This window comes from Chiloscyllium plagiosum, unplaced genomic scaffold, assembly GCF_037043375.1.
Source record: "Chiloscyllium plagiosum isolate Xiang-an unplaced genomic scaffold, Cpla_swu_hap1 HiC_scaffold_17, whole genome shotgun sequence".
NCBI classification, from domain to species: domain Eukaryota; kingdom Metazoa; phylum Chordata; class Chondrichthyes; order Orectolobiformes; family Hemiscylliidae; genus Chiloscyllium; species Chiloscyllium plagiosum.
The window spans coordinates 68,247,321-68,270,045 of NW_028270155.1; the positions used below are offsets into that span (position 1 = coordinate 68,247,321).

The window sequence follows — 22,725 nt, forward strand, 5'->3', positions numbered from 1 at the left end:
TCTGTCTTTTGAGCCAGTTATGTATACAAATGACGAGAAACAGTCCCTGTATTACATCTGAGCGAAACTGGCCAACCAGTTTACCATAAGGAACGTTGTTGAGTGTCTTACTGAAGTCTTCATAGATCACACCCACTGTTCTGTCCTCATCAATCCTCTTCATTACTCCTGCAAAAAACTCAATCAAGTTAGTGAGACACAATTTCCCATGCATAGAGCCACATTGACTATCCCTAATCAGTCCTTGCTTTTCCAAATACATGTAAATCCTGTCCTTCATCATTAAGAATCTTAAAAATAGTGATCTTCCTACCTTGCAATATTCATTTTATCAGTGGGAAACTGTCCAATTTATTTTATTGTTTGTCATAAGATGTTTGTCCATCTTCCTCTTCCATCGAGAATGACAGCTTTGAACAATGTATTGGCAAGAGGCTGCAAGGAGGCAAGTTTCAAAAAACCGTTGTCCACCCCTTCCCATGTCGACTGTAGCTTTGTGTATCGCTTTATTCATGGCTTCACTTTGTGTGTGGTGTACACCTCTATTTAATGAATAATCCTTATTGAAAGGAATTGAAGCATGAGTGCCAATTTTTTGATCGCTATTGAACAGTAATCCTCATGAAGAACTTGAGTTTTGTTCTGGCCAATTTATAAAATTGATTCAAATTAAATTTATATTGATGAATTTAATTTGGACTGGACACTAACTTTATTAAATTATTAAACACAATCCTGAGTTGTGTGTCCACCACCTATTTGAGGTGCAAATCAGGTCACAAAACAATGATGATAGCTTCATTTTGCTAGAAAATTTTCCTATGCCTTCCTAGTCCAAAAAAGCTGTTTTGGTTTGTTGGGTCAGAAAAGCTTGGGTGCAAAATACTCATGGACCTCTTCAGAGGTTGGTTTCTCAAATGTCCGGACACACAGGAAAAAGTTATTGCTTTCTGCACACTATTTTTGAATGTTGTGAGTTTTGCAAGCTATTGTGGAAAAAAAATGTACCTCCAGACAGTTTGATTGCTGGATTGACCATTTGAGGAGTCAGGGACATATTGAAACTTTTTTTTTTCCATTTTCAAATTATTATTATATGTTGTAATGTAATGTGGATTTTTTCTAATGCAGTGATTCATCATAGGGATCTGTCCTTTTAAAGAAAAGTTAATCCTTGAATTAACATGCATTTTGCCATTCTTTATAGTACCTTTCCAGTTGTCAAAAGCACGATAATGCATTAAAAATGGTGGAATAAAAGCCCAAATACTCTCTGCTGTCACGATTTGCACTTTGATTTAAATTGACAAAATGTGCAATTTGTTTTGAAAGTTGAAGAAAAAAACTTTGTGCTTGTACACACCCCTCCCAATTTGATAGATTTTCAGGTTTGGAATGGGATGCCATTTTATTCCGTCAGTTTCAGGCAATGTAGCAGGAGACTTTGTTGTTTCGACAGCTGTAGCCATTATGAATAGAATCATAGAATCCTTACTGTGTGTAAGCAGGCCATTCAGCCCATTGAGCCCACACCAACTCTTCAAAGAGCATCCCACCCAGACCGATCCCTCACCCTATCCCTGTAAGCCTGCATTTCCCATGGCTAGTCCACCTAGCCCACATATCCCTGGATACTATGAGAAATTTACCATGGCCAAGCCACGTGACCTGCATATCCTTTGGACTGTGGGAGGAAACTGGAGCGCCCAGAGGAAACCCATACAGACACAGGAGAATGTGCAAACTCCATAGTCACCCAAGAGCGGAATTGAACCCGGGTCCCTGATGCTATGTGGCAACAATGCTAACCACTGAACCACCAGGCTGCTAAAATAGTTGTCTGTATTTTAGAAGCTTTTAATAGCTTTAGCTGAGAAGTGTTCTATAATCCATGAATTTTTGAAAATTTTAAGCGGCTTTAAGAACAAATTATGCCTTCGTGATTTTGTTTTGTCACTTGCAAACCTAGCAGGCACTTGAAGAATTTAAAATTATTTCCAACTGAAGGTAGTTTCTTTACTGGAATCACTGAGAATCTGTTTTGAGTACAGGGTTTTATTAGATTATTAGAAGTATAAATGTTTTCCAACAATTTAAAAATAATTCCCATTGCTGTTGTATGGCTCTGGTGGGTGCTAAGTAGTGCATACTGAGAAAGTGGATATGGAGGCTACATGGCAAAATGGAGGTGAAATGTGTGGTAATGGGGATGTGAGGCACATGAAAACAGTATGATCAATCTAAAGGCACATGGGAGGGCTGGCATGGGTTGCTGAATCTGTGAAGTTTAGGGAACCTTGAAGTTATGTTGGGAATTGAGCTGCTTGTGTTGGAGAACCAAGGCGAGCCTTCTAACTGTTCTATATTCTCATCCAAACTCATTCATGTAATTAGAGCTCTCAAAATACACTGTGAACCTTAATTTTGTATGAAAAGACTAAAAGTCCAAATGAATCTTGGAGAGGTAATTTTTTTTTGTGAATCTACACAAAAACTTGGTCTGCTATTTCTCAAAGAAATTCCTTTTGCCTTTTTCCTTAAATGCATATGTAGGAGTAAAGGCGCAGTTTTATCTATCAGCATTATGTTAATGGTACATAAAATCTTTGTGCATTTATGAGATTATTAGTTTTCTGACTTGGAGGTGAAGTGAGGGGCCTGGAATTGCCCAATGGTTGTCAGATTTCAAGTATATTTGATATTGAGCCTGTTCCAGGACCTTGAACTTTCCATTTATGTATGAAATGATTTGGAATTTCCTCTAAAATCTCTTAATGTAGAGTTCTATTTTTGTATTGCCCAAACTTGATCGCTTTCCCACAACTCTTCATTGTACTTCAATGCCACTGCACAGAAACAGAGCTTTGAGCACAAAGGCATGGAATAATGAAGTTTAGGAACTCTGAAAGACATTTTTATTTGTGTGGCAGAAAAAAGGTTGAAGTAGTAATGAAATTTAGTTTTTCTGCTCATTTCACTGTTTCTATACAGATTTGTCATATTAAAAAACTTGTTTAACCTGAAAGTCAAGGTGTATTCCTAAACGAGTTTTACTTATTTGAGACATGAAGGATAATCGGTGGGTATCTAGACTATTTTTCCTGGAGTGTACATGGGTTGTTAGTGACTCTTTACACATTATTCCATTCATTTCTAACATAAAGTAACCTTAGATTCATAAGAAACACATACCTATTGAGTAGCCATCTTTGTGATGAACATTAACTGAAAACACAAGAGAAAGCATGAACTGTAATGACCCTTGCCATCATGACTCATGTTTAAGGGATAGCCTTACCTTTTAGATATCTTATTATGGAGGCCTTGTGATGTGGATTCCTTCCACAAAGGAAGTCTTGACACCATGACCACCTCTTGTGCCGTTATTCTTACAAAGTAATCTTAGCAAACCTAATTTTCAAACTCTAGTTGGATGTATTCCTAGAGATTTTATCTCATCATCTTCCACCTCCAACCAGCTCAGCCCCTTGCTCCTCGCTCTGGTCATTCATCTATAAGGTACAAGTCAGGAGTATGATGGAATACTTCTATTTGTATGGATGGGCGCAGCTCCACCAACACTCAAGAAGCCTGACACCAAACAGGGTAAAGCAACCCACTTGATTGGCAACCACATCCACAAACATCCACTTCCTCCACCACTGACGCTCAGTCACAGCAGCGATGCCCAGGTCCCGCTTATGAATATATTTTTTTAAATGTTAGGTTGACTTACTTAAGCGCCATCATAAAAGTGGGCATAAGTGTTTATAATGGGAAAAATGCTGAGATGGTGTGTTTGCAGATGTGAGACTTAAGTATTCTATAAATGGGGGAGGAAATCTTCAATGACAATATTGATACAAATGAAAATGTTATGCCTTTTGAGCATTCAAGATGTCAGAACTGTTTAAATCACCACAGAGAATGTAGCTTCAAAGGTGCTCCATGTCGCATGGAAAAATGCCACAACTCAATGGGTCACATGGTCCAAGGAACAAATGTCATCATCATTTCATATAACCGTTTTGTATGATTTATCAATAAGAGCAAAAATGAGTAAGGATTAAGTAAAGCAAGAGAGTTCAGCAATCAAACCCCTCAATTCTTCTGATACCAACGTTACTATTTGTGAATCTGCAAAAACTACAAACTATCCTGTTAAACTGCTCAGCTAAGGTTTAGATTTTTAAGGATTTGTGCCAAGATTAGAGGCCTTTAAAATGCCAAGCAGGACCCAGAAGTGGAAGCCCAGAATCCATTTGCAGTGCAGAGTGATGACGAAGATTTTTCCTGGGAGTCCACAGGACAAATACACAATTTGTTATTACCTAGCACCTTTTTTAATATGACAAAATGTTCCATGAGACTTAATGGAGGCACTGCAAGATATTAACACTGAGCCACATAGAGAGGGATTAGGGTGAAAGAGTGAAAGCTTGGTCAACATCTTTAAAGAAGGTCCTAAAGTGAGGTAGAGAGGCAGAGGGGTTCAGGGAGGGGTGTCCAGAATTCAGGGCACAGCAGTTGAAAACATGGCTACCAATAGTGGAGTGATTAAATGTTTTCAATCAGACCTTTACGATTGAACTGTGGTAGAGTCAGTGTCTTCACTTATGAGGTGACTGTGGGGGCTTTACATAGGGCTAACCTACAATTGGAGGCTGTCTTTCTTCCTGTTCTTGCTCATCTCTTCCTGTATATGTGTTTTATAAAGTAGGAAATCCAGCTTTGCAATCCAGAAAATGATGCCTGAACTTCCTTTGGTGCAACAAGCTTATTAAGATGCAGAGCACGGAGATCTGTTGCTTTTTGGGAATGATTTGTTATTGTGAGAATTGTAACTCATTGAAGGATTATGAAAATGATAGACCAGGGTCATGAAGCCAATGGGAGTTGTCCTTAATTGCTTGTTTCTGCAGATAACAGGTTCTGCATTTTATTTTTTTAATAGGGCTAATATGATGTGTGGTGCCAGTGGAGGTCACCTTGAAATCTCTGCAGATGGAGTTGGAAAATCAGAAGTATAGTGCTTCGTCAAAGCCAAGTCTTGAGTATGAAACATAAATATAAACATAATTCACTTAAGTTATTAAGATACAGACATCAGTGGAATGCTGGATTCTGTAACAGGGTACAGTTAAAACAATCAGATTCATCTGTTTCTGCGACAGGAAAACTTACTGTCCATTTTTATTAATTCCAGAGACTCAGTCAGCATTTATTGCCTGTACCTAATTGCCCTTGAGAAGATGGTTGTGAGGTGTCTTCATGAAACACTGTGAACCATGTGCTCAAGCTACATATGCAGTGCTTTTAGGGAGTGAGTTCCAAGGCTTTGACAAAGTGGCAATGATCCATTTCCAAATCAGGAAAGAATATGATTTGATAAGAACCTTGCACATGGTGGTGTTCCCACATACACTTACTGTCCTGTTTTTGGGTGGTAAATGCTGCTTGTTTGGAAGATTATATTTAAGAAGGAGGAGGTAATGTACTGGCACAGACACTGAAGTACAAACCTAGTACAGACACAGATTGTATGTGGCACATATAATCTTGATGTATAGAACAAGTGATCTTGGTGTTAGGGGACAGACAATTTGTCTGCTCTGGGCTACTCTCTCCACCATTAATGCCTTTTGCGACCACTAGAGGTTTCAAATGCTTTACAGCCAGTGAAGTACTTTGAAGCATACAGAGGAACCTCGATTATCCGAACGACATGGGCAGGGAGTATTTTGTTTGGATAATCGAATGTGTGCGTTATCGAAAGACAGATTACACTAGTTTAGCCTTGCATCAGGACCTTGCGATCTTAGAACATAGAACATAGAACAGTACAGCACAGAACAGGCCCTTCAGCCCACGATGTTGTGCTGACCATTGATCCTCATGTATGCACCCTCAAATTTCTGTGACCATATGCATGTCAGCAGTCTTTTAAATGTCCCCAATGATCTTGCTTCCACAACTGCTGCTGGCAACGCATTCCATGCTCTCTCAACTCTGTGAAGAACCCGCCTCTGACATCGCCTCTATACTTTCCTCCAACCAGCTTAAAACAATGACCCCTCGTGTTAGCCATTTCTGCTCTTGGAAATAGTCTCTGGCTATCGACTCTATCTATGCCTCTCATTATCTTGTATACCTGACTTAGGTCCCCTCTCCCCCTCCTGTTTCTCCAATGAAAAAAGTCCGAGCTCAGTCAACCTCTCTTCATAAGATAAGCCCTCCAGTCCAGGCAGCATCCTGGTAAGCCTCCTCTGAACCGTCTCCAAAACATCCACATCTTTCCTATAATAGGGCGACCAGAACTGGACGCAGTATTCCAAGTGCAGTCTAACCAAAGTTTTATAGAGCTGCAACAAGATCTCACGACTCTTAAACTCAACTACCCTGTTAATGAAAGCCAAAACACCATATGCTTTCTTAACAACCCTGTCCACTTGGGTGGCCATTTTAAGGGATCTATGTACCTACACACCAAGATCCCTCTGTCCCTCCACACTGCCAAGAATCCTATCCTTAATCCTGTACTCAGCTTTCAAATTCGTCGTTCCAAAATGCATCACCTCGCATTTATCCAGGTGAAGCTCCATCTGCCACCTCTCAGCCCATCTCTGCATCCTGTCAATGTCCCGCTGCAACCTACAACAGTCCTCTATACTATCAACGACACCTCTAACCTTTGTGTCATCTGCAAACTTGCTGACCCATCCTTCAATCCCCTCATCCAAGTCATTAATAAAAATTACAAACAGTAGAGGCCTAAGGACACAGCCCTGTGGAACACCACTCACCACTGACTTCCAGGCAGAATATTTTCCTTCTGCTACCACTCGCTGTCTTCTGTTGGCCAACCAATTCTGTATCCAGACAGCTAAGTTCCCATGTATCCCGTTCCTCCTGACCTTCTGAATGAGCCTACCATGGGGAACCTTATCAAATGCCTTGCTGAAGTCCAAATACACCATCCACAGCTTGACCCTCATCAACTTTTCTAGTCACATCCTCAAAGAACTCGATAAGGTTTGTGAGGCATGACCTGCCCCTCACAAAGCTGTGTTGACTGCATTTAATTAAGCCATGCTCTTCCAGATGGCCATAAATCCTATTCCTCAGAATCCTTTCTAACACCTTGCAGATGACAGACATGAGACTTACTGGTCTTGTCCAGATAATCCAAAATTTGGATAATTGAATGCCGGATAATTGAGGTTTCTCTGTAGTTGCTGTTGTAATGTCGACACGCCCACACAACTGAGGGAAGCGAGTTCTATGATTTTGACTCTTACTCTGTACAGTGATAGAGCAGTGATATTGTTCCAAGTCATGATTGTGTGTGGCTCAAAGGGAACGTGCATGTGGTTATGTTTTCATGCATCTACTACCCTGGCCTTTGTAAGGGGTAGCGATCATGGGTATGGAAGGTGTTGTTGGAGGAGCCTGGGCAAGTTATTGCAGTGCATCTCAAAGATGATTCTTGTTGCTGTTACCGAGCATTGGTGGTGAATGGTGTAAATGTTCAAAATGATGGATGGAGTATCAATCAAGTTGGCTGCTTTTCCATGGATGATGTCTAGCTTCTTGAGTGTTATTAGAGCTACACCCATCCAAACAAGCTGCTGGCTTGAGCCTTATAAATGGTGGATAAGTACGAGGGAAGACAGGACCAAGTTAACTGCTGCAGAATTCCTGGAGCATTCCACGTGGTATAAGACTTCCTTTTGCTAAAATCAGCTTGGAAGACATACTTCAGAATAATACTGAGAAAAATTACAATTTTTTTTTACTTGTATTTGAGAGTTAACTTGGCTCTGTTAGCTGGGCAACTGGCATGTGCTGCAGATTGACACCAGCAGCATGAGTTTAGATCCTGTACCCACAGAGGTCATCTTGAAGACCCTGCCTTCTCATCATTGCACCTTTGTCTGAAGCATGATGATCCTTGGGCTAATTTCACCATGAGCCATTTCTCTCTAATGACAGAATAGCTTGTGATCCTCTGTGGACAATGACCACTTTCATTTTCTTGCTGATAGAGATGGATCCTGTGATTATGCCTCCAGTCAAATATTTCCCTTAAACTGAGGTATTTTAATTCATCTGAAGTACTTTTGTACTTAACAATTAATAGGTTCTTATATCTCCTAGATTCATGTCTTGGAAGATGTGTTTCTTGAATGCAGATCATATTGATGGCATGCTGCTGGTTAAGGGTGGTGACTAAATGTTTCTTGGACACAGATAATCTTCAAAGTTTGTGAGAAGATTTGTAGCTCAGGTGCTCGTTGTTGTGGTTGTGTTCGCCGAGCTGGGAATTTGTGTTGCAGACGTTTCGTCCCCTGTCTAGGTGACATCCTCAGTGCTTGGGAGCCTCCTGTGAAGCGCTTCTGTGATGTTTCCTCCGGCATTTGTAGTGATTTGTATCTGCCGCTTCCGGTTATCAGTTTCAGCTGTCCGCTGCAGTGTCCGGTATATCGGGTCCAGGTCGATGTGCTTATTGATTGAATCTGTGGATGAGTTATAGAGTGTGAAGTGCTGGCCCAGCAATGTGGGAGCTGCAATATTCATGTTGCTGATGGATTTTGATGCTGTAATACCACAATTTTTAAAATGCAGACTTGCTGAATTTGCTTAGGAGGTTTGTTGGCTTTCCTGGTGGAGTTGAGATACTGAGTGGTGACCTGACAACCGTGTGGATCCATTACCACCCCAGTGTGGTGGCAGCCTGCTCATATCAAATTTATTGATGTATCAATCAACTCAACAGTGTACATAATTACAAGTATTCTTCAACCAAGTCACCTCTCCTAGTTCCTAGTGATGAAACACATTGATCTGTCTCTGTCTCTATTGTTTTTCATTTGTTGGAACCTAATGTCAAGTATTGGAATGATGTTCCTGAGATGTGTCATATAAATTACAAAAAGGAGGAAAACCAATAGTAGAGCCTCCAGAATGTGGAGGAGATTAGTGTGATTAATTCCGTTGAATGCTACAAGGAATTTGAAAATGTTGAGAATGATAGTTCATTATAGTCACAATTATACTTCATGTGTTTTTGATTAGAACAATTTTGGTGATGTAGAAGGTTTGGAAACCTGATTGATTTGAAGAGTTAAAGAATTGTAGGGATGGGGGAATATGATATGATTTGAGAGGTAACAACGTACATTGACCCTGGAGAGGAAAGTGAGATCAGAGATATAGTCATAATTTACAAGTCAAAGGTGTCCAGCATTTTTGAAGGAGGGGAGATAGTGATAGCAAATATGAAGGGATGGGTATGGTATTTGAAGAGACGAGTTTGTTTACAATTGAAGTTAATATATTTTCCTGGCTCGGAGTCAAGAAGGGAAGTGGTCAGCAGTTCTTGGGAGCAGAAAGTTGGTCTTCTGGAAAATGAGTAAGAAGAGGGCATTAGGAGAAATAGCATTGAAACTAGAATACCATTCACATTACACAAGTGCCAGGCAATGACCATCTCCAAAACAGAATCCAGCCATTTCCCATTAACATTCAATATCATTACTATTACTGAATCCTTCACTATCAACACCATGACCGGAAGCTGAACTGGACTAGCTGTATAAATAGTGTGGCTACAACAACTGTCTAGAGACTTGGAATCCTGCAGCAAGTAACTCGCCTTCTGATTCCCCATAGCCTGTCCATGATCTACAAGGCACAATTCAGAAGTGTGATAGAATACTCCACACGCTTGCATGGATGGGTATAGTTCCAATCACACTCAAGCACCATGACACAATCCAGACAAAGTGCCCCACTTGATTGGCAACACATCTACACCCTCCACCACTGATTTTCAGAAGCAGCAGTGTGCACCATCTACAATATGCACATCAGAAATTCACCAAGGCTCCTTAGACAGCACCTTCAAAACCCAAGGCCTCTACCAACTAGAAGGACAAGGGCAGCAAATACATGGAGACTCCATCAGCTGCAAGTTCTCCTCCAAGCCAATCATTGAAATATATCACTGTTCCTTCAGTATCACTGGTACAAACTCCTTGAGCTATATTTCTAACAGTATTGTGGGTTTACTTATGGTAAATGCAGTGGTTCAAGAATCAGCTCACCCTTGCCTTTTCAAGGACAACCAGAGATGGACAATACATTCTGACCCAGTCAACAAAGCTCACATTCCATAAAATAGGTCCAGGACTAGGTCACTGGATGCCCTTGGTGTCAGTTTGACTTAGTGGATAGGTAGATGGGGCAGATGTAGCTGGGCACACTTTTTGATAGTTTTGGTTACCAACTGTCAAACTGAGGAACTTTGGGATTAAGTGTGGTTGTAGGAGGAATGAATTGTTTGAATTCTATCCAGTTTCTGTGGTACAGAAGTGTGGGAATAAGATTAAGGTTGTATTAGTCTTGTTTCTTCTGATCCACTATTACTGACCAAGTGCTTTTCTCAATCTTCCAGTACCTTCAGGAAGTGTCAATGTTAAAACCACTGATTTTTTATGGATTTTTTTTCAGATAAACTTTGTTTCAACACATTCTTCAACTTTGAGGATATGCAGGAAATCACCAAACATTTTGTCGTGTGCCACATCGATGCTCCAGGTCAGCAGACAAATGCCTCGCAGTTTCCTTCAGGGTGAGTCCCACTGACATTGTGTCAATCCACATCAGTTTACCATTCTTTATTCAGCCCCGTAGTGTAAAATTGAATGAAGTTACATTCAAATCTGCCAAACCTCTCTCCAGATTTCATAACCTCCACTCTGTTACAGAGCGAAAGTGAGGACTGCAGACGCTGGAGATTAGAGTCGAAAGTGTGGCGCTGGAAACGCACAGCAGTTCAGACAGCATCCAAGGAGCAGGAAGATCGGCATTTCAGGCAAAAGCCCTTCATCTGTATTTCTGATGAAGGGCTTTTGGCCAAAACGTCGATTTTTCCTGGTCCTTGGATGCTGCCTGACCTGCTGTGCTTTTTCAGCACCACACTCTCGACTCTCCACTGTTACATTCTAGTCGTAACTTCCCTTAGAATATCCATTCTTCCACATGTAACCCATGTGAACCTTTTGATTTGACACCAGCTTGTAAGTGGCTTCCAAATTTCCTTCATTTATATTAATTCTTTGGTGTAAGAGTCATGGGCAAGATCTGGTGTTTATTTAGAAAGTGGCAATGGGCCTTCCTAAGTAGTTCTTGTGGAATAAGCCCACCTAAAATGCTGACAGGTGCTGAGTTCCAGGATTTTGACCCAGCACTGATGAAGAAATGAGGGTATCTGAACACATTAGGTCAATGTGTGGCTTCGAGGAGAACACAGATGGTGGTATTACATGGTGGAGGAGGTGATAGAGTAGCAGCATCACTGGACTAGTAACCCAGAGATCCAGACCAATACTATGGATTCCAGTTTCCCTGCAAGAGTTGGTGGAGTTTAAATTAATAATAAATCTGGCATATGAACTAATCACAGCAGGGGGTCATGAAACTGCCACTGACTTGTAAGAACTCATCTGGTTGACCACGTAGGGAAGGAAATCTTCCATCCTTTCATGGTGCGGCCTACAAGTCATTCCAGATTCACAATGTGGCTAACTTTTATCTGCCCTCTGCAGTGACCTAACAAGCTACTCCGTTCACGAGAAATTAGGAATGGGCAATAAATGCTGACCTTACGAAGAACCCCCACACCCCATTAAAACAAAAGAAAAGAAACCAGATCATGCTGGCCTTTTTCTTCTCGATATTCATAGTTTATATAGATAAAATAATCTAAACCCGATGATTAGGTTGTGTCCTGTAATTAATTCACTCTTAGGTGACCATTATTCTATGAATAAAGTCTGTGGTTAGATTACCAAGTTGTAGGCATGCAAGGACTTGTCACTTTTGCGATTATACTATACACTGAAAACTAGGTGTCTGCATACACAACCACTCCGGCTGCCTGTCCAAACTTTGCCTCTGTCACCAGTGACACACTTTCCTATATGCCATTCCTTGATTATCTATCTGATAATTATGCAAAATTCAGCATATGCAAAGTTACCAACCTCTGAAATAGAGTTTTTGAAACTTGGAGTACATTGTTGGAAATTTGTGATACCCAGTCCTACATAGTATAGTTTCTATGGGCTGGGATTGTCCCAATGCTTCACATTAACTTTGGCAAATGATCAATATATGACCTAGTGAAATAGCTGAATGATAATTTAAGCTATTGCTCCAGAATTTCTGCAGCAGGATATCAGGAGAATTCATGTACAATTTCTGTCTCTACCCTCTGTTAAGTATTTGTCTCTTGACTCCTGTCACCTTGGTAATGCATTGGTGTTTATTATGTTATCTCCAGTTTCTCCATCTATGCTATCTCATGTATGGAAGGTATTCTTGTCACTAATTGCTTTTGCATGTGTGTCCTTTACAAAGGTACCAGTTCCCGACCATGGACCAGTTGGCTGCTATGTTGCCAAGTGTAGTTCAGCATTTTGGGTGAGTTGTCCTATATTAACTGTTGTCTTGTATACAGTATAATTTTGCCTTGAGTCCTGTAACTTTAATTATATGTTATGAAACACTCAGTATTTACTGAATGCTATATGGTGGTGTTAGTGTGGAGGTAAGGGTGTATTGGGAATAGAGATTTCTGGTTCAAAGTTAGGAAACCTGGAAGAATGGAGTCCTGGGAGAAAATCTGGAATTCAGAACCAGGAATATTTGGGAAGCCAGAGTAGGCCAGAATCGTTTTCAGAGTAGGAGCAAACTCTAGAAAACGGGAAGTGGCTGGGCAAAGATTGAATTCAGGGAGGCCAGTGAAGGCAGAGATCGAAGTTTGGAATGGGGACAGTCAGTGTCTAGAGACAGTTAGGATACTGGAGTTAGGACAGTCTAGGCTAATACTGGGGTAAAGATCGTACCCTGTCACAGGGTATCCCATCACCATTTGTTAATGAAGGAGTAAACAGGATCATGTAGGTAACTAAGAGGCTCTGGATCCAACAGTTCTCACCTCTGTTGAATCACTGGGTTCCTGAGGCTTAGAATCTAAGCTAACCAGGACTAAGTTTATATTAGTTCATAAATATTAACACGGTTTACTATAATTAAATTGCTAACCTCCCTCCTGTGAATGTGCTGGGTGCCGGCTTTTCTATATACTCTAGAAAACTGGAAGTTTAGTTTCAGACTTCTGATATTTTAACTTCCCACCCAACACAGACCATTTTTGTAGTTACACTTCCCCACTTTTTGTTGCTAAGCATCCAGGATTTCTAAGTAACACTATAGCTCCGTGTCACTTTTTCAGGTTCTGTCTAGTCCTTTAAGAACATGCAGAATGTGTCCGACTAGAATCAGGAATTGTTGAGATTCCCAATCATAACTGTCCCCTTTTGAAGTCACTAACCTTTTTCCAGCTCTTAACCAACTTCGATTCATAGAACATGGAAACAGACCCTTTAGCCCTACTTGTCCATACCGCCCAGACATCCCAAACTGCCAGCCCATACCTTTCTAGCCCTGCTTTAAATACCCATCCAGATGCCTTTTAAATGTTGTAATTGTACCCTCATCCACCAGTTCCTCTGGCTGCTCATTCTATTCACGCATCAATCTGTGTGAAAAGTTAGCCCTCTGATCCTTTTTATATTTTTCTTCTCTCACCTTAAATCTATGCCCACTAGTTTTGAACTCTCCCACCCTAGAAAAAAGATCTTGGCTATTTACTCGTGCCAATGCACCTCCTGATTTTATAAACCTCTATGAAGTAACTCCTCAGCCTCCAGTGTTCCAGGCATAAACGACCCAGCCTATTCAGCCTCCCCCTAAATCTCAGACCCTCCAGTCCCAGCAAAACCCGTGTAAATCTTGTCTGCATCCTCTCTAGTTTAACAACATTCTTCCTATACAAGGGTGACCAGAATTGTACACAGTAATTTCACAATGTGCAGATTAGTGACTGAGTGCTCAAGGCCCCATCATTCAGAATTTCTGCCTTTTGGCCATGTCCATAATGACTATTTAATAATGAATTGTGTTCCACTGGAAATTGGATTCAACACCAATGTATTGTGTAACTCCTTTTCAAATCCATATGATAAACTGTTACACATGAAGCCCTTCCACAGGAAATAGCATCAGGAGTAGTACGTTCAAACCTTTGAGCTGTTTTGTCATTCTATTTGATCATGGCTAATTTGTACCTCAACTCCATTACTTCCTTTGTCCTATTTTTAGGTATTTAGAGTGATGTTAGCAGCCCTCCACTCCTGAGGCATCTCACTTGTGACCAGAGCGGAGTTCAAAATTACTGTCAGGTTCCTTGTTACCTCCTTCCTTTCCTCCCTCAACAGCCTGAAATAGATCTGATTTAAACCTGTAGATTTATCCACTTCAAATCTACTAAACCCATTAGTTGACTGACCTTCCTTGAGTTTTTGCATCTTAAAGGAATGTATAGTTGCTGCCAGTGATATAATAGTTCTTTAAAGACTATCGTTGCCGACGTACAGCCATTCCTTTTGTTTAATTATCGCAATCCAGCACAGCCAATTTGTCATCCCTTCATAATTTCTCTAATTCAAATGTAACACCCTTACTTCAGAATTAACTACATCACTTTCAAGCATAATTTAAATGTTATCATGTTGTGATTAGTCATTTCTTAAGGTTCTTTTACAACAAGGTTGAGAATTAGTCCTTTTTCGTTATGTAATACGAGACCCAAAATAGTACATGCTTTATTTGACTCATCAACACACTGTTTTAGAAACATCTCTAACATTCTGAAAACTTGTCCTCCACACCTTTTGTGCTTGGTCAGCTCATCTAGTCTATGTGCAGATTGAAGTTAGAACACAGGACAGAACATTACAGCGCAGTACGGTCCCTTTGGCCCTCTATGGTGCACCGACCTGTGGAGCCAATCTGAAGCCCATCTATCCTATGCTATTCTATTTTCATCCATATGTTTATTCAATGACCATTTAAATGCCCTTAAAGTTGGGAAGTCTACCACTGTTGCAGCTAGTGCGTTCCATGTTCCCTTCTACTCTGAGTAAAGAAACTACCTCTGACATCTGTCCGGTATCTATCACCCCTCAAGTTAAAGCTATGTCCCCTTGTGCTAGCCATCACCATCTGAGGAAAAAGGCTCTCACTGTCCACCCTATCTGACCCTCTGATTATCTTGTATGTCTCAACTAATTCACCTCTCAACCTTCTTCTCTCTAACAAAAACAGCCTCAAGTCCCTCAGCCTTTCCTCATAAAACCTTCCCTCCAGACCAGGCAACATCGAGTAAATCTCCTCTGAACCCTTTCCAAAGTTTCCACATCCTTTCTATAATGCAGTGACCAAAACTGTATGCAGTACACCAAGTGCGGTCGCACCAGAGTTTTGTACAGCTGCAGCATGACCAAAACTCAATCCCTCTACCAATAAAAGTGAACACACCTTCTTAATAACCTGGGTGGTAACTTCCAGGGATCTATGCACATGGACACCGAGATCTCTCTGCTCATCTACACTACCAAGAATCTTACCATTCGCCCAATACTCTGCATTCCTGTTGCTCCTTCCAAAGTGAATCGCTTCACACTTCTGCATTAAATTCCATTTGCCATCTTTCAACCCAGCTCTGCAGCTTATCTATGTCCCTCTATAACCTTCAGCATCCTTCTACACTATCCACAACTCCACTGACCTTAGTGTCATCTGCAAATTTACTAACCCATCCTTCTATGCCCTCATCTAGGTCATTTATAAAAATGACAAACAGCAATGGCCCCAGACAGATTCTTGCGGTACACCACTAGTAACTGAACTCCAGGATGAACATTTCCCATCAACCACCACCCTCTGTTTTCTTTCTACTTAGCCAACGTCTGATCCAAACTGCTAAATTAGCCTCAATCCCATGCCTCTGTATTTTGTGCAATAGCCTTCCGTTGGAAATCTTATCAAACGCCTTACTGAAATTGCTCTTGGTATGTGCTGCTCTCACTTCTTCTGATTAATACTTACTGGGTAGATTTCCTTCCTAAAGGACATTAGTAAACCAGATGGGCTTTTAATACAATCCGCAATGGTTTCCTAATCATCGGCTTTTAATTCCAGATTTGCTTAAATTTAAATTTTAATCTCTACTAGTGTGTAATTTGAACTCATCTCCCAAAGTATTAGTCTGGGCCTTTTGGTTGCCAGCCCAGTGATATTATCACTGACATCATCTCCTCAAACTTTTTAATGTAATAAAATTTGTTCCAAAATGCTGTCTTGTTTTAATAACCAATAGGAGATAATCAGGGAGCTGGCCAAAGCTTGCTTGACAATTGGTTTTCAAAGAGCGTATTAAAGGATAAGAGTTTTAGAAGTTTAGAAAGGAAATTCAAGTGATTAGAGCCTTAACATTTGAAGGTACAATTATAAGTGATCGGTTGAATAAAATTGAGCGTTTACAAGAGGTCAGAATTGGAGGAGTTCAGATATCTTGAATATTTGCAAGGATGGAGGAGATTACAGAGATAGGAAAGGTGTAAGGCCAGAGAACGTCAAACCTAATGAGCTGAGACAGAAATGGGTTTAGACTATGCTATAGAGATGATAGATGATCTTCTGATGGCACAGATATGTTGTTGATAGTCCAATTTGGGGTCAAAATTTGACAACCTAAGGGTCTTGTTCTGCCTCTGACGGTTGCCATGGAAAGGAGTAGAATTAGTCATTAAGGAATTAAGATTTTATAATAGTGTCTCCAGCACTGGATGTTTAAGAAGCTGTCACAGAGGTTAGAAAGAATGGAGGAGATGAGAGTAGTGAGAAGTGGTGAGGTATAGCTGAGTGTTCTTAATGCTGTGTTTTCAGATGCTGTTATTGAAGGGAAGCATTGAGATGAGAAGTGTAAGGGGATAAAGTGATAATGTTGTGAACCTCTACTTGGAAAAGGAAAAAGCAGGAGCCAGTCTCCTTTCCAGATATTTTTATTTATAGTCAAATTAAATAACATGTACAAATAACTGATGCTTTTCTATATGCCTTAATTTTATAACTATGCAAGCATTTGATATATTAGCACCAAAAATAGATCCATTGGATACACCACCAGCTGTAATAGTGTGGCAGCAAGAAGATAAATCATTATGGGTGAATCTTTGACTAGAGCTAAGAATGGAACCAAAAGGATAAAACTAAACTCTCTGATCCAAATATGTATAACATTCAAAATAAAACAAAGTTCTGAGAGCTTAAATAGGAATTAATAAGTTGAATCTGTTCTCCATTACAGAGACATGACAGCATGGTGACATGGATTGTGATCTGAATTTTGAAAAGTGCAGGACATTTAGGTTGGCCAAGAACTAAAAGGGTGAAAGGGTGGCTTTGTTACTTAATGATAGTATTGGCACAATAGAGGGGGACAACCTAAATTCAAGAAACCAAATTTGGAAACAGTTTGGTAGAAATGAGAATGCTCAAAGGAAGAAGGAGAATTTGAGGATATGAAACATTGAGCTAATGTGAATTAGCAAACTAAGTTAAAAGATAAATAGGAGAGGTGGCAGGCCCTTAATAAAAAACACATGGTAGGGGGAGCATAAAGGAAGAAATAATGAGAATTTGTCAGGAAGTCCCAGCAGTAATCATGGAATATTTTAATCAACATATTGACTGGAAAAGTCATATGGGCAGAGGTAGCCTCAATGAGAAATTCATATAATATTCTCAAGAGTTTCTTTGAACAGCCTGTTCTGGAGCCAACCAGAGAACAGGCTATATGAAACAGTATTGTGCAACAAGATAGGATTAATTAATGGTCTCCAAGTGAAGGTGCATCAGCCATAGCAAGGCACTGTGGATAAAGGGCAACTGGTTGATGTACTATACCAGGATTTCCAGAGGCATTTGATAAAGTGGCTCATCAAATGTTATTGCAACAAGTAAAAGCTCATGGTATAGAGAGTAGTGTATTGACATGTATGGAAGATCGGCTGGCCGACACAATGTAGAGTTGAAATGAAAGGGTCTTTTTCAGGTTGGGAAGATGTAACAAGTAGTTGCACAATAGGGATCAATGCTGAGACCTCAAATCTTTACAATTTAAATGAATAACTTGGATGAAGGGATTGAAAGTATTATTACCAAGTTTGCTGATGACACAAAGATAGGTCGAGACGTAAGGTGTGAAGAGGACAAAAGAGGCTACAGACATATATCAATTGATTAAATGAATGGCTAATACTGTATATGGGAAAATGTGAAACTGTCCATTTTGGCAAGATGGATAAAAAAGAAGCATATTATCTAAATGATGAGTGATTGCAGAGCTCTGGGATGCAGAGGAATCTGGGTGTCCTGGTGATTGAATCACAAAGTTAGTACGCAGGCACAAGTAATCAGGAAAGCTAATGTAATGTTATAATTTATTGTAGGAGAAATTGAATACAAAAGTCGTAGGTTTCAGTTATGTAGAGTGTTGGTGATACCATCTCCTATTGGTCACCTTAAGGAAAGATGTAAATACGTTCAAAGCATTTAAGAGAAGGCTTAACAGACTAATCACTGGAATAACAGCTCTGAATTATGAAGGAAAGTTGGACAGATGAGACTCTCTCCTCCTTGGACATTAGAACAGTAAGAAGTGATAAGATCTTGAGGGTTCTTGACAGAGGAGGTGTAGATAGTATATCTCCTTTTATGAGAAAATTTAGAGGCATGGGTCACTGTTTTAAAATCAGGGTCACCCATTTAAAACAGATTTAAAAACAGCTTAAACGGAGGGTACAGCAGAAGCTGGATCTGAGTTCACACCCAGGCCAGTGTCATTCCATTGCGGCAGTCAGTATAGGTCCCAATCTTTAGAGTTTCAAGCAATTTTTAAAACTGTCTGTAGTTGCTGGTATTAATTAGCATGATCCGGGCCTGCCTTCCGTCAAAGCTCCTCTCTCTTTAATTCTACTGCTAAAGATGATGTGCCTGGCCCTTATATGGGAACTGTCAGCAGACTAGGAGTTCTCACACATGAAGCTGGAAGCATTTCTTTGGGTAGGAATGGCACAAAGGGCAAGTTGCTGGGGTGAAATTGGATGGAATGAAGAGTCAGGTGAGGGATAAAGAAAAGGCAAAGGATAAAATGTTTTCACTTATTTCAGGGACAAAGGATAAGGTGCATTTTTAAAAAAATGTTTCTTTCCATAATCGGGTAAGTTTTAATTTTTCTGTCCTATTTTTATTTCTCTTCCCTTTTGAAGTAGGTCATGTTATGTTACCTCCAGACTCTGTCTGTGAAATCCAATTTTTAAATAACCTGCAACAAACTCTTTTTAGGGTTATAACCAAGAGGATTATTCAAGAGAGTTTATTCAAACTCTCAAATCTGGGTGATCAATTTCACAATATGCATATGCACACACAAAAGCATATAAGTGAGAAAATAGAATAAAAAGAAGTTACAATTGCAAAAATCTTTAAAAAAAATGTAGGCATTAATTCATATGAATCATGGTCCAGTAAGTCAGTGTCCAGCAAAGGTCCTTGACGTTGGCTGGTCTAGCAGAATCCTTTCTTGCATGAGCTCAGCTACAGGGATAGAGATATGACTCTTGTAGACTGAAAATTAGCTCACTTTTCAGTGAAATACAGGATTCTTTCTGGAAATTGACTTCCAAGAGAGGTTAAGAATAGAGGTGGGCTTAACATGGGCATGAAACTGCTTGTTGTCTGTTCTGATGTTAAAACGGAGTCTGAGAATTGTTCTGGGCTAGATATGTTTTGGGTTCCGGCCTGGTCTCTCGGCGGCTTGTGGCGGCTGTCACCCTGGCCTCTCATCAGCTCCTGGCAGCTGGTAGCCTGGTCTCTTGGTAGCTTGTGTTAGCTGTCAGCCAGGTAACCCGGTGGCTTGTAGCATGTCCTGGTCTGACCTCTGTGGCTTGTGGTGGCTCTCAGCCTGGTCTCACGGCAGGTCCTGGCCTGGTCTCTTGACGACTGGTGGTAGTTGCTGGACCTGGTCTCCTGGAGGGTCCCTGACCTGGTCTCTTGACAACTCATGGTGGGTCCCCGCCTGATCTTATAGCGGGTTTGGCCTGGTATGTTGGTCAGTCTCTTGATGGCTCAAGATGGCGTTTTGGCTCATGGCGGTGTCTTGGCTCAGTGTGCAAGTGGATCCTGCCTGGGCATGTTCGCGAAGCACCAAGGGAGATGAGAGAGGCAGCAGTTTCAGCAGCAGTGATGGTATTTGCATCAGCAACATCGAGAACAGACAGTAGAGCGAGATAAGTGGATGTCTTATCAAAGACTGTTGAACTTTTAACTTATTCCTTTATTTTCCCAGTTTCAACTCTGGAAGACTTCACTGTAAACTATAATTTATTTCTTTATTTTTCTACTATTCTATGAAGTAATATTTAACTTCTTAATTCTCATTTCCCTTACTATTTTGTACCTACGCTTTTTTTTTCGACCTAGATACTTTGGTCCCTAGGATGGTGCCATGTGTGGCAAAATTATATATTTTTCACTGCACCCCTGTATTTCTGTACTTGAATATATGTGACAATAAAATCTAAAATCTAAATAGTTAAAGATCTTCAAAATTTAGAAGTTTCAGTCATGATGGCATTCCTTTTTCAAATTATTCAAACTAACTTGGGTGGCACGGTGGCTTAGTAGTTAGCACTGCTGCCTCAGCGCCATGGATCCGGATTCAATTCCAGCCTTAGGCAACTGTCTATGTGGAGTTTGCACATTCTCCCTGTGTGTGCGTGTGTTTCCTCCCATAATCCAAAGATGTGCAGGTTAGGTGAATTGGCTATGCTAAATTGCCCATAGTGTTCAGGGATGTATGGGTTAGGTACATTAGTCAGGGGTAAATGTAGAGCAATAGGGTAGGGGAATGGATTACTCTTCGGAGGGTCAATGTGGACTTGCTGGCCAAATGGCCTGTTTCCACACTATAGGGATTCTATGACAATTCAAATTAACAAGGTTAAAGGTTTTGACGTCTCCTATCCATAACTGCTATTTGCTGTAGGAGTTTGCTGTAGACTGTTAGTGCTACTTCAGTCATGATGAGTTTCGATGATTTCCTTTGTTTAGAACTGATTGGATTGTTCCTTCGTGCGAGTTTTACTAAAATGCTCATGCAAATGAGAGATGTGAGATTCCCAAGACAAGATGAGTTAGATTTTATTCTGGCAGTTACTGGATATTTCTAGGTGCACCCATCTTATCCATTCTGTGTTCAATAAAAGCCATTTTAAATCCATCAAGAGCACATGTAAGAAAACATTATAGTTTGAAAGAAAACAATTCAGTTTGTGTAATTTGGACATGACTCTTAATAGTATTTATTGAAGTTAGTATGATGGGTCACTCCTGTAAGGTCTTTCCTGATGAAGGGCTTTTGCCCGAAATGTCGATTTTCTGCTCCTCGGATGCTGCCTAACCAGCTGTGCTTTTCCAGCACTGCTCTAATCTAGACTCTGGTTTCCAGCATCTGCTGTCCTCACTCTTGACCACTCCTGTAAGGTGGTTATGCTGGATGGGGTACAGATACATGTGCACAGATTGATCAGGTACTTGCTGGCATAATGGGTTATCACTTGGATACTTGCCAGGGACATGTATATGCAGCTCAAATGCAAGTGTGTCTCTTGGGCACTGGTCATGTGATCTTGGATGTAAACTGATGTGGCAGACCAGCTGTTTAACAATTTATTTGAATACTAATGTCTTATTTCCCTGTAGATTTAAAAGTGTTGTTGGGATTGGAGTGGGAGCCGGAGCCTATATCCTCGCTAAATTTGCTGTGAGTGCCCTATCATTTCTTTTGAAGTTGCAAGACGGGTTCTAGGGATTTGTAAAATTCATTTACAATTATTTCTGTCTTATTTGTTCAGTCTTTCTCATCCCCATTTCCTAGAGCCAGTGAGAGACCCAGCACCACTGTCCTGACTTGGATTAGTGAGTTGAACAAAAATGGTGTTGAACCCAGTTGTATCTGGTCCGTAGTGCTGAGCACAGGTCACTGTATTCTCCAATGGACAGGGAAAAGGCTGAGACCCAGTTTGAAGAAGACATATCCCTGTTAATTCGGTGTTCTTCTGCAGTTACATACTGCCATACTAACCAATGTGTAACACAGCTCCAGCCCAAGGTTATACTGTGTTACATAATCCCAAAAATGGGCTGTCATGTTTATAACTCACTCCTAGCTTTGTAATAGTCTGAGCATATGTTTATGGAATTGGTAAAGTCATCCTTTTGTTCTGGTGATGGGTTAGAATTCTGCTTTGCACCCTTACCTCACCTTTCTCTGTCAGGTGCTGATTGACGGACTCGCTCTCTGGGCATTTTCAGCACATTCTGCTTTTTAAATTATGTTTAGCATTTCATAACCAAAGCATGACAGGTTAGCTTGCTGAATTATATGACCACCCTCTGCCTTTCTACCATGTAATATGCCAGCTGAAATCATGCTATATGGCAGTAGTATTGGATGTTTTTTAATTCAAATTCTTTAGGGTATGTTGTTCATTTTGAATAGACTAATCCTTTTTTTTAAAATAGCGGAGAAAGCAATTGCAGACATATGCATTATTTATTCATTCATATTGTTGCTAATTTTACTTAGTTCGCAAGATGACTTCACAAAAATGGAACTAGTTTAGTTTGGGTAACTTAACATGGACGAGTTGGACTGAAGGATCTGTTTCTGTGCTATATGACTATGACTCT

General features: G+C 40.4%; 1 protein-coding gene across 7 annotated transcripts in view; it reads left to right on the plus strand.

Moving 5' to 3' along the window:
• Positions 1–22,725, plus strand: part of ndrg4 (NDRG family member 4) — a 185,254-nt gene that overhangs the window by 119,299 nt on the left and 43,230 nt on the right. For all 7 annotated transcript variants that reach the window (XM_087996053.1, XM_043707294.2, XM_043707293.2 and 4 more), the window contains 3 exons: positions 10,513–10,633; positions 12,424–12,486; positions 21,736–21,796. In XM_087996053.1, the coding sequence (XP_087852179.1) occupies positions 10,513–10,633; positions 12,424–12,486; positions 21,736–21,796 (245 nt within the window). The remainder of the gene's footprint in view (positions 1–10,512; positions 10,634–12,423; positions 12,487–21,735; positions 21,797–22,725) is intronic.